Source organism: Pithys albifrons, chromosome 3 (assembly GCF_047495875.1).
Source record: "Pithys albifrons albifrons isolate INPA30051 chromosome 3, PitAlb_v1, whole genome shotgun sequence".
Lineage (NCBI taxonomy): Eukaryota > Metazoa > Chordata > Aves > Passeriformes > Thamnophilidae > Pithys > Pithys albifrons.
Genome location: NC_092460.1, coordinates 54,993,341 through 55,006,422, shown reverse-complemented (window position 1 = coordinate 55,006,422; position 13,082 = coordinate 54,993,341). Strand labels below are relative to the sequence as shown.

Below are 13,082 nucleotides of genomic sequence, written 5' to 3'. Positions count from 1 at the left end.
CTTGGCTGTGATTCATTAGGTTGACCTGGATTATTTGTTTGAAAATTTTTTATTATTTTTTAAAGCTTAATACTACTCACTTACTTAGAAGGACATAATATTTTTCTTCAAAGTCAACAAAAAATGTAGTAGTCCCTATTATGAAGTTTATTTCTCTATTATGAAGTTTATTTGCATTAACTGTACAGACCCTTCAACTCCCTCATTATGGTTTTAAAATGACCTCAAGGAACTGCCCAAGGAAACATGGCCATTTTAACAAATGCCCTGGGCTGTAATAATATTTACCATCAGAGAATTTGGGAATGCTGTGTCAATACTCCTACTATAAAGACACTATTAATTGGGGTTTATAGTTCTATAGGTCATTAAGGAACTGTGGTTCCTAAAACGAAATCAGACAAAGTAATGACATAGTACCAGGATTCTGCTTTACATTAGCAACTGCCCACAATAACACAAGTGATGTGTACTTTTACAGAATTCAGTGGCAGACTGTACTTGTAAACATGTTCCTATTTATGAATATGGAAAGCCACAGGGATGCATATTTTCTGTTAATAGAACACAAAGTACCTTGGTGCATGATTGATGAGAGGTTGTGGTTTATACTTGGGAAAGTTGTAGTTTCTAAATTCATCACTGGAAGAAATTCCTGGCCATGTTTCTTGACATGGAGTTCCTGCATTTAAGAGCACCAACAAATTCAGCTTAAAAATGTAAACAAACAGCTTTGACGTAAATAAGCATTTATCTTGCAATTGAAAAAAAATAAAGAAAAAATCATTCAATAAGTCTGTGTTCTGCAAACTCAGCTGTACACTCAGCTGAATCATTTTTCATCACCTTGATTACAATGCAATATAAAATATCGTTGTCTATAAAGATCCACAGTTCACATTCAAACATAAAGCATCAACAATACTGCTAAAACTATCCATTTACCAAGAAGTCTGAAAATTAAGTGCAGTTCATCTTCAACAGTCGAACCAGGAAAAAGAGGCCTTCCTGATGCCATTTCAAAAAATATGCATCCGACGCCCCTTTATAAAAACAGAAAAAAGATAAAGCAGAAATTATCCTAAAATTTCAGCTCTTAAAGACTTCTGCAATTTCCTCTTCAATTAAAAAAAAATTATTAAATTAGTTGTTGGCCACACATTTCTATTAAAAATATTGTTCAGAAAGATGTGTAGCAACAGAAGAGCTGTCAAAGACTAAACAAACCCTGTGTCATTGCTATATTATATCCTCTTCCTTCAGATGTCAAGTTAATCAACTGTATTGAAGTTCACAGTAAAATACCATGTTATCATGTCATTAGGAGAACAAGGTTTGGTTTTTCCCTGTAGGCCTAATGCTTGCTTACTCTGAGCTGAGCAGGTACTCTGCATTTTCAGAGAGAAACAGTAGTGTCTTCCTAGTCTACCAATCCTTTCTCTACGCATCTAATTCAGTTGTAGCCTACAAAAATTCAAAGGATGAGTATTTGAATGTTACTATACAATAGCAGAGTTCACATTTTTTCAACTTCACTTAGAACAAAAATTTAAATTAGACAAAGCTATACAAACCACATGTCGATTTGAGTTGAGTACTCTGAAGATCCGAGGAGAACATCGGGTGGTCTGTACCATAATGTGACAACTTCATTGGAATAGGTCTTTGTAGGAACAGACTTTGCTCTTGCCAATCCTTGATAAAAAAGAGAAATGAAGAGTCATATGCAGCTTGCTGAAATCCTTTTTGCATGAAATTGACAAAGTATTTTTTAAGAGCTTAATCATCCTTATTATACTTGCTAAATACCTTCCCTCAATGTTTGTTTAAAGGCCCTAATAAATACATTTCTACAACTTGTGATTTGCTTTTTGGTATTCTCATGGGTCAGCATTTTTAAGCACAGAAGACAGGTAAACAGATCAAATCCTGGACTAATCCTATACATTTCAGTAAATCAACAAAGCATTAGATCAATATGACACCTCCCCACTGCAAAAACCCTTTTGCACTATTTCTGTTTGAAAATTACACTGCAAAAGGCAGAAGGCAACAAACAAAGAATGAAGTGGTAGAAACAGAGAGCAAAACAGCGTTGGATCAGCAAGGTACTTCCATCCTAGCATTGTCAATTTGTCAGTAATATCTTCAATAAAATTCCTATCTATCACGTTAGGTGCATCTTCTGAGCAACTTTCATTCATACACAAGGGAAACAATCAGTGGTACCATAACTTTTGAAGGATCTTCCAGACAGGGAAGGTAACAGGAAAATGTGACTGCCTCATGTTCTGTAAATCCCCAAGGACCTTGGTGTTTCAAGTGATGGAGCAACACCTGACAGTTTAGCATATGAACAAACCCCTTCTCTCTCACCTCATGGTTACCCTGCTTTAGAGTTGACTGGGGACTTGAGCTCTGCCTTAAGGATTTGCCTAAGTATCAGTTTCAAAGGAAGCTGTAAGACTACTTTCAAACCACAAGTCAAACAACAGTACTACCTACACAGGTATTACTTTGATTACTAATCTCCTCCAGAAGACTGACTTTCATTTTCCATTTGAGAACACCCACATCCACAACAGTCCCAATGTACACATTTCTTCTTTACAAGGAAAAAACTGTTTCTTTTGCTGAGAGAAAAAAATATTTGTTACAGAGTAATTTGAGGCCATACCAAAGTCTGCAAGCTTCAGTTCTCCTTTCTCGTTAATTAGTAGATTTTGCGGCTTCAAATCTCGATGTAACACCTTCCTCCTATGACAGTATGCCAAACCACGAAGAATCTGATATAAAAATAGCTACAAAAGACAACATTTATATAAATTAGACAAAGAACTAGACTATTAGTCTACAGATTACATGACTGTAACAGCCCATCTGGGTACTGGAGAGTTAAGACTCTGTACTTACTGTAAGTAGGACAAAAACACTTTTCAAAAAGTGAGTTACTCTTCCATATTAACACATTCTGAACACCATCATTATTATTCAGAGTTTAAAATCCTTTTATGCTAATGCAGTGCTTTAGCACCATACTTTACAACAATGTCTTTTAAGAGCAATTTGTTCTGTTTAACTGAAGAGAACCACAGGCCTGTTTAAAGTAAGCATTTACTACTGCTCTTCCACACAGTAATGTCTTTAAAGTCTCTGACTATACTCAAGTTCCCTTCTGTCACAAAATCCCTTTTGAAAATGCAGCTCAGCATCCTTTTTATCCAACTGTGCTAAACTATGTAAAGAACATTTTGGTGCGACTGGAAAAATACACTTAGATTCACAAGCTCATGGAGAGATGGGGAAATGAGGATTACTAACACAGCCCAACTGCCTCAGTCATTTACATTCATCCCCTCACCTTGAGACACACAGGTTTATTTTAGTCCTTTGCAACAGCAAGTCGAGCAAGCAACTTCAGTCATGGCTATTAATACTGCACATTCACAGATATAAAAGTAGTAAGGGGTGAAAAGGCTTGCCAGCCAAGCAAATTTACGATATCATTACATTAAGAGCTATTACTCTGCAGTTTCTCTCTATATAAAGGATCTGATCCTGAATGTAACTTCTGGGTAACCATTGTACTGTCATTTACCACAGCACAGCCCTCAGTCAGCATAAGTGATCAAATACAGAAAGAAAAAATACAGAGCATTACTGAAAGCAACGTTAACCAATGTGACAAATTCATCATGTAACAGCACCTTGGAAGGAAAACACTGGAATACTTTTATATGACTGTTTTCTAACACATCAGGGTTTTTTTGTACCAAGTGACACTATCAAATTCCTTTTAATAAACTGGACAAATACACAGCAGGTGTAGTTATATCCATCTGTTCTCCGTCTGCTGATGTGGGATTTATCTGTTCTAGAAAAATAGGAATTGAGATTGATTTCTTTTTTTGTTTTCTTTAACAGCAGATGAGGGCAACAAGTTTTGTTCCATCTACTCATGTCCATACTGTTGCAGGGGTAGTCAGTCCCAAGCTATATGAGCAGGACTGCTGTGGAAATCAGTCGCCATCTCTAGTGTACACTGGGACTGCAAGGGTTAGTAAAGAATGCAAAGCAGATTGTTCTACAGAAATTGGCAGGGATCCTTTTGGAACGCCATGTATTAGCTCAAAATTTTGGTTGAAACTAATACCTGCAGAGATCTTACATTATCTTCATGTTGTCAAAACACAAACCACTAAACTTAGCTGAGGAACGTGAGGGGAGTGACAACAAGGAGGTCTCTCAAATGTTAATGATGACTCTAACCCCTGCAGTTATTGCAGGGCAAGCACCTACAGCTACCACAGTTAAGCCGCTGTTTTGTTTTCCCAGTGCCAAAGGTAGTGACCATATAAATGTGCTCTTCGAACACAGCTTAAACCATAGGCAAACAAGGAAAAACAGTTCCTCTGCTTAGCTTGGATTACCACAAGCAGATTCTGCTTCTTCTTTAACTGCCCTTATTATAGGAGTCAGGTTCCCACTTAGAGCTTTCCCTTATTTTTTAAGCTTATTAACTTGCAGATAATTAAAAACACAAATGTAGTTATGGGGTTTTGTTGTCTCTCTGAAGTAGAAACAACAGAAAGAATTTCTCTTTGCAGACTCTTGAAGGAAGCAACAGAATAGGTAAAGGTCCTTCCACAGGGATACTGTAATGTGACAATAGAATAAAAGAGAATGCTAACTAAAGAGTAACCCTTATCTAGACTGAATGGCAACTCACTTCACTCCTTTCAAGATAGCACTGCTCTCTGTTTGTAACCTTGTTTATAAAGCCCAGAGTATTAAAGAACACACAGAGGTATTTGAGTCTTCCGATACAAAACCTGCTTGTTACGACAGAGGTAACAGTTGGAACTTGAATTAACTTCAGCAGGTCAGATTCGAAACTGAGTCACCTGACCTGGCCACAGCCAGAGTTAAAAGAAACAGACATTAAGCCTTGAAGAAAATTACTTCCATTTTCTGACTAACGGAAGGATGAACATCACTTGTTCTGAAATATGTATTCTTAATTTCTTATTTGTGTTGAAGGCAGTGGCACCCAAAACCACATTCACAATCGAGGCTACATTTTTCTCAGTGTGCATATCTAAATTTTATTTGAGGATATATCACACTACAGTATTAATAAATGAGTGTAAAATAATGGAAGGACAAGAAGAGGTCAAGAGTTATGAATGTATTATTTTTTAGGAATTTTAAAATTTTAGATATATAACTTCAAAGAGAGTGAAAACATAAGGATTTTCATAATCTCTCTTTTTAATGCTTTAAAAACTTAAAAGCCATCAAAACCAAAAAGACTTCATCTGATGTCAAATGTAGCTAAGCCAGGCCAAAAGGTCAAAAAGTTGTTTCTTTATTTTATTTTTAAGAAGCCTAAACCACATAGCTCCTGAAGTCACTCACTGGAGACACTCACCTTTACATTGTGCATACTCATGATGTTACCACAGTCATCCATGTACTGCTTCAGATCCTTGTCCTATCAAAAAACCATCATCATTGTTCAGTAAAGTTGTGGAAAACAGATTGCATGAATATTATTGGTTGTTAGAACTGAATTAATTCATCAGAAAAATGAGTTTTCTGCAAAAGATATTCAATGATAAAAAACCCAAAAGCCTGGTCACAGAAAACTCTAGCTTTCCACAGAATATAAACATCCATGTTTTTCAGCAAGCTGCATCTGCTCAGGCAACATTATTTGCTACTGCCTTCTCCTCCATCTATGCGTGGCACAGTATTTTATAAAAGTGGTATATTATCCAATTACACTGGAAGTAAGGTACATCATAACACAAAAATATCATAGGATATCATAGCAGTGTGATTAACCTTTTATACAGTTAATGATTTTGGACAAGTAGACTGTTTGCTCAGATAGACCAACACTACCTGCTATTAGTGAAACTCTGAAATGATCACAACAGTATTTAGTAATTTACAGCAATTTAAGAACTGAATACTTTTATCATTTTCAGCTGAATGATGCAGGAGAAAACTAGAATAGTACCAGTATTTTTAAAATGAGTACAGAATTTTGTTATGTTTTTGTTTCTTTGAAATACTAAATTGAAAGGAAAGCTTGATAATTGTTTTAAGCACTTACCAGGTATTCAAAAACAAGAGTCAAAGACTTGTCTGTATGCACAATATCGTGTAATGTAACAATATTTGCATGCTTCAGATCTTTTAATAATGACACTGCAAGAGACAACAGTAAGTAAAAAATAAGTCAGCGCAGAACACATGAGCAGTAAACGCATTTCTAGCAAGTTCTTTCACATAGCTATTGGGATTTTTTACTTAAAAAGCTATTTTTAGGAACATAGTACTCTCACAGATTAAGCTGATAAGAAGTATATTTAATCAAAGCACCAAACACACGCTTGAATAACAAACTGTAAGTTTTTCCTAAATTTCAGACAGAAGTCATTTGTTAAAAATGTATTCCGAGTCCCTAAAAGTTACTCAGTAATAGCAGTCTAACTTAGTATCAAATCACCCACTCATAACACTACATTTGAGACCACAATCACACTCCATACGGTAAAAATTTGAAACAGAAACTCTTAGATATTTGGACTAAGATCTTCCTCATCAATACTAATACCAATTTCACTAATCTCCCACACAGCCTATGCATTTCCAAGTACTGATGATAGTTTGGTCAAAACACAAATCCAGAAGTATCTGATATTCAAAGAATTAAAGTTACCACCTTCTCTTATGGCTGTGCATGGTGCTCCCTCTTCATGTTCCAGGCGAATTTCTTTGAGAGCTACCAGGTTCTCTGTCAATTTACTTCTCCCTTTATAAACTGTTGCATAAGTACCCTATAAAAAGGAGAAAGAAGGAAACTTTTACAAGTTGTTCCTTCATTGAAACATTAGTTAAATAAAAAAATATAAACTTCTGTCTGAGGTTCTAAGAGGTTTCGTTTTGGATATGGATAGCTTTTACATTATATTCTTTTGACACATGTAAAAGAAGTATGTTTTAAGCAATGCACTGAACTCACAGAAGACCCAAGGGATGTGTGCTTAACAGCTCTGGAAATTACATGGAAACCTATATAACACAGAGCTACCAAAGAAGACAGATCAGGTAGCATTAAGTTCACTAAGTTCACTGCTGGGCTCATTTACACACCTGAAAGTCTCTATTTCACTACTAATACCTAGCTCAGGTATCTCTGTACTGTGCTGCAGTTATGACTCCATACTCTTCCACAACCTAAATGAACAATAGCTTCTTGTTTTTGTTATGTATTTTTAGATAGCAAGAGATTCAAAATTCTCAAGGCATGTTACATGAAGACAAAAAATTCTGACAAAACAAGTAGGCAAAACTAATCCCCATAAATGCATAGAAGCTGCAAAAAAAGTTACAGACACTGTCTAGATTACAATATGTTCCTGTGAAGAGAGATTTGGACAAGCTGGATCCATGGGCTAAGGACAATTTTATGAGGTGACTCAACAAAGCAAAGCGCGAGGTCCTGCACTTGGGTACCAAGCCCAGACAGTGCTACAGGCTGGGGGCACAGTGGCTGGAACACTGACCCCTGGAAAAGGACCTGGGGGTGCTGGTAGAGCATAGGCCAGCAGTGTGGCCAGGTGGCCAAGAAGGCCAAAGGTGTCCTGGCTTGTATCAGAAATAGTGTGGCCAGCAGGACTAGATTGTCCCCCCGTACTCGGCACTGGTGAGGCCACACCTCAAGTGCTGTGTCCGGTTCTGGGCCATTCACTACAAGAAAGATACTGAGGGTCTGGAGCGTGTCCAGAAAAGGCAACAGAGATGGTGAAGGGTCTGGAGCAAAAGTCTGATGAGGAGGAACTGGGCGAGCTGGCATTGTTTAGCCTGGAGAAAAGGAGGGTGAGGGGGTGGTTTAGATTGGAAAACAGGAAAAGTTTCTTCACTGAAAGGCTTGTCAAGCATTGAACAGGCTGCCCAGAGAAGTGGCTAAGTCACCACACCTACAGTTATTTAAATGATGTGCAGATTACAGATAAAAGACTTGGGGACCTGGTTTACTGGTTAACTTGGCAGTGCTGGTTAACAGGTGGACTTGATGATCGTAAAGGACTTTTCCAACCTAAACAATTCTATGATTCTACAAAACTGCTATCCATTATATTTTTTAGCAAGTGAGACTATGTACACCCACAACTATAACTGGATCACTGCTAAATTAATGTTCCTCCAGAGATGAGCATTGTTACGTCATCTCTAGTGATCCATCTAACATGTACTAGAGGCAAAATAGCAAAATAAATGCTTGGAAATTAGAATGTTGCAAATGGAGGACTGACTGCAACATTCACAGCAGAGATGCTGACCTGCCCTGCCTCCTCCTGCAGTGTTCAGTGCATCCCTTTCCAGCACACCTTGCCCATTTTTGATCCCATTGGTACAGGACTGACACTTTGCCCCACCCAAATTCTATAGTTTCTCTGGAAGTCAGACGTTGAGTGGAAGTGCAAAGCTGTACTGTTGGAAAGGCAAAATCAAAGTGTAATGTGCTCCACTTGGCAGCACCTGGAGGGCTGCCCAGCTAAGGTATGCAGGCTTCTTTACCAGAGCATGCATAGCTACTGCCTGCTCCTTGCAAGCAATTTTTTCTGCTCCAAAAGCCAGCCTATGTAAGAAGGTCACAGCTCGTTTGCTAATGGAGTCTTGCTCTTCCTCAGCTCTATGACAGTTTTCCTGCTTTTTCCCCCTTCCTTTATTGCTTATTATATATGCATAGAACATTTGTGTGGTTGTGGCATTGTTATGTGTGTTGCATATGTTTGATTTATTGAGAAGATAAATTCAATGGCTATTCTGAGGGATATGAAGTAGTTCAGGTAATATTTCTGTAAAATTTTACATACAACATTGTCATCAAAGCAGTAACCATTCCAAAATAAAGTTATACATACCTCTCCAAGCTTTTCTAACTTGATATAAGTTTCCATTTTTCCAAATCCAATTTCTGACTGCAATGAAATATATGGAAAATTAATGACTAAAACTGAACACTTCATTTATATATCATTTAACGAGCAAGCTAAACTTCATTTCAGAAAATCACCTGATATTAAACTGGTGACTGAACACCACACAACTCCAGTATTTTAAAAACAATTAAGCATGTTATGATATAAATGAATCCCAGAATCCAAGTAATGCTCAGCTTGTTGACCAGTCTACAGTGTATCCTGGAAGGACTATCTACTGAGTTACAATTAGACCAAAACCTCACTTCTTTTTGCCTCCTACTTAAGTCTTCTGATCTGATTACTACTAATGAGGTTGTTATAGCTCAAAGCACAGAAGGCACCTCGAACTAGTCCATCCTTTCTCTTGCTCAGCATAACCATATGCTGCTGCTTCTTTCAACTAACTTGATTTATTTGCTATGTTCAAGATCTCAGCTCCAAATTTCCTCTCCCATTCTGACCTCTCAATACTTTTCAGACTAAAACTTTGCTAGGAAAAAATCCCTAAACATAATTCCTCCACAAGCTTCAGCTTTGTCTCAACAATTTACATTTCTTACCTCATAACTCCAAATCTTTGTATATTTTACTTGGATCTATTCACCTTCTCTTTTTTTTTTCACCAGCTTAGCTCTACAATGCAAGCCAGAAGGCTTTGCCTACCTATACACGACCTGTATTTTGAAGCCTCTAAGATCATTTATCTTTTCCTGTTCAAATTCACTGCTACTCTCACATTTAATGGGGTTGTCTCCAACGGTTATTTTCATGTAAGACCACGATCAATTACACCAAAGCTTTTTATTGTTCTTGCAGCGTAAAGAATGCTGAAAATAAACATGTACCGATGTACATTTTTAAGCCAATTTACAAAATGCATCTAGCCCTGTCAAAACCCAAAATGCAGCACCTTCATGCTTTACTGACAACAGAACATACACTAAGATAAAAAAGAAGACAAGTTTTCTCCCCTAGCATCACCTCCTCCTTTCACTTCCAAACATAACCCTGCACTGCTATTTATTTCCAAGGAACAATCCTTTGACCCTGGACTGGCTTCAGCACCTACATCCACGTATCAGAACACACTGATTTGCTCCTAAAAATCTGATGGATATTAAAGTTTTATATTAGTCCATGGTAACACAGTGTAACATAAATACTGCTGACTGAATTAAGATTTGACAACAATATAATATGAAGGTAAGAAAAGCGATTAATTTTCAGAACATACGCATGAAAATACATATGAAGTAAGTGTAAGATCTTGTATGTAAACGTATTTGATATATCTAAGACAAAGAATGGGCATGTAATTATGTTTATATAGCATTAAGAGTAATTCTGCTTTATTAAATTAGTGTTAGAAATTAAATATTTCAGAACTGCCTAAGCAGTGATACTTTAGCATCACACATATTTAGGAGCTTGTCAAAGACAAGCTGTTTATCTCAAAATACAAGCAAAGTTATTATTTGGCAATCCTTGTAACTCCAGAGCGATTATAGCTCCAGTGAGATTTATAACATACCACTGATACAGGTACAATGTTAGCAAAATAAATATTGTGTTTCCAAAGTGCATTTTGACCTACTTAAACAAACATATCTTGAAATGAGTAGTAGATGGTATTAGAATTAAAAAGATAGGCTCCTTAGTTTACAGGAGAAACCAAAGGAGAACCGATGTGGTCTTGTTACCATCAGACAGCCTGAAATGCAGTTTAAAAGCTTAATTTCTAAGGAATCTCAATGATTTCATCAAGAGTAAATAAACTTAGTCTCTTTTTTATACAATAAAATCATACAATATTTCCCACTAAGGGAAACAGATATTCTTCTTGACCTGCTTTTCTATGTATTTAAATTTTTGATCACATTTTGGTTGCTTGTCACTCCTAAGGAAAACAAAGTTTTACGTTCCTCAAACTAAGATCAATTTCATTTTTCCTTCAAAATAATTTCCAAACTATTTCATTTTTTCTGAAATATTAATCTACCTTGACTTAGCACAGAAACACTGATGCACTGTACTTATGGTCTTGTACTTCCAATGACTGGTGCAGAAGTTACACCTATGCCACTGTGCAATACATAATGCACATGTGTACACAAAACGCAGCTACTGTAATATCTAGATTTTCTTCTTATATTTCAAAGAAAAACACCAGACCTAAAGTATAATAAGGCCTCACTTGGTACTTTTTATAGCCTTTTTCCTTTGATTCCTATTAAGTCTTGAAAAGAGAAATGCCTTTGAAGCTGAGTACAACACTGATGATATATTGTAATTAACAGTCTGCTAGCAGCTTTCAATGACAATTTTGGAATAATGAGTCTTTGAATTTCTCTTTCTTAAAGCTTAGTTTGAAATCATGACAGGACAATGCAGCAAATGCCTGCCTGCATTCCACACCACTGCTGGCAAGGTTTCATTTTGGACTTTTAAGCCCTTTAAGAATGAAAGTATTTTTAAAAGATGAAACCAAACAACCTTGTGACAAGACCTTGATTCCACACATACACCATGTTCATTAGAGGGCACTGTTTTTCTGTCAGCCTTCCAGGAGGCAAAGAGCACTTGAGCTGCTCTCAGGGCTCAATGTTAAATGAACAAGGGGACTTCAACACACAGGAGAATTCCCCTAGCCCCCAAATAGTGGATTTCACTGAAAAGGTTCTACTGAAAAGGTATTTTGCCAGCATCTGAAGAGAGGTTTTGGGGAAGTCTGATCCTCAGTTCAATGTCGCATTAGTAACAAAGGGGTTGAATGGGCTACAAAATTTTGGCAAAAATATTTAAGCTTGCTATTTATTACTACTTCCAGAGCTACTACTCCAATCTTTTTTTCTTCCAATATTTTTCTTGTAAAAGGTGACAAGCAAATTGAGTTTTATTAGTCTAGTACACTAAATTGTATGTTTTTTAGGGCAAAAATACATGGTAAATCTCAACCACTGCTTTGTTATAGATATTATTCATTATGAATAAAGATATTTTAACAGTTAATAAGACTATTTCACTACACATACTTTTATAAGTATTTTTCAGCAATAAGCCATTAAATCACGAAAATGGCAATGTGCATATCATAAACCTATTCAGTTTTTCTCTGTGAAGAATTTCTCACCAAAGAATTTGCTCAGGAAGTCAGTAATAGTTTAACAACTCTTTGAAACCTCAATTAACATTAAGAAAACTGACAGATCAAATTATAAGTGAAATGTAGAAATTTTTATAAAAATAATGCAATAATGGTGGGTTTTTATTGTTTCAGGCATGTACATATTTTATATGCACAAGTATCCAATATTTCTAGGACTTATACTCAAATTACAATATAGGAATACTCATTCTGCCACCTCCAAGGAAAAAACTTATTTTTTAAAGTAACCCAATAGTCTAAAAAGGCATATATGAATTTATTCATTTGTTTCTTTAGGAAATCACAGGTGCTTTAAAACAACAATAACAACACAAACCTAAAACACCCACTATCATCTCAACAGCGATTCTAAGAAAATTGTTATCAAATACAGAAAGAACAATGAGGAGGACCTGCCTTCATACTGTGCTGCTTTAGGGCCTTCCTACTAAGTCACGTGAGGGCCCCAGCCTTGACCTAAGACTGTGTGGCCTATTTGCTCAAACAGATCACCCCTGCTCTAAAAAGCAAAACGGTTTAACTACATACTCCGGGAGTTGAGTTTAGCCACTGATTTCCATGGGTCCAAGACCTCCCATGAGAAATGACAGGACAGAGTTTGCAGGAGAAAAATCAAAGAAAGGGTGAAGTTCTTGCTTGGAATTTGACATGTGCATGCTGATGTTCAGGACATAAAAGCCAAGTTACAAATGAAGCTGAAACATACTCATGGAATACAAGCATGTGCTTTAAGTGGATTCTGAAGACCTGAAGGGCTGGTTTAGAATGGCAGATGCAATACACTTACTAGTGATGCTCTACGAGAACGTCGACTCATTGGCTGATCAAAGGGTGGGCTGTTAATCTGCAACTTTTCAAGATAGACATCGGGTATCCTGATGTCGGCGGGCAGGGACAAGCGCTTGTTCAAATCCTGC

At 36.7% G+C, this 13,082-nt stretch overlaps 1 protein-coding gene across 2 annotated transcripts in view; it reads right to left on the bottom strand.

The window, feature by feature from the left end:
• The window catches only part of CDK17 (cyclin dependent kinase 17), a 95,699-nt gene that overhangs the window by 5,472 nt on the left and 77,145 nt on the right, over positions 1 to 13,082 (bottom strand). For both annotated transcript variants that reach the window (XM_071552039.1, XM_071552040.1), the window contains 9 exons: positions 12,953 to 13,078; positions 8,940 to 8,996; positions 6,734 to 6,848; positions 6,122 to 6,216; positions 5,432 to 5,494; positions 2,678 to 2,801; positions 1,575 to 1,695; positions 946 to 1,043; positions 577 to 682 (listed from right to left, as the gene is read on the bottom strand). In XM_071552039.1, coding sequence (XP_071408140.1) covers positions 577 to 682; positions 946 to 1,043; positions 1,575 to 1,695; positions 2,678 to 2,801; positions 5,432 to 5,494; positions 6,122 to 6,216; positions 6,734 to 6,848; positions 8,940 to 8,996; positions 12,953 to 13,078 — 905 coding nt within the window. The remainder of the gene's footprint in view (positions 1 to 576; positions 683 to 945; positions 1,044 to 1,574; positions 1,696 to 2,677; positions 2,802 to 5,431; positions 5,495 to 6,121; positions 6,217 to 6,733; positions 6,849 to 8,939; positions 8,997 to 12,952; positions 13,079 to 13,082) is intronic.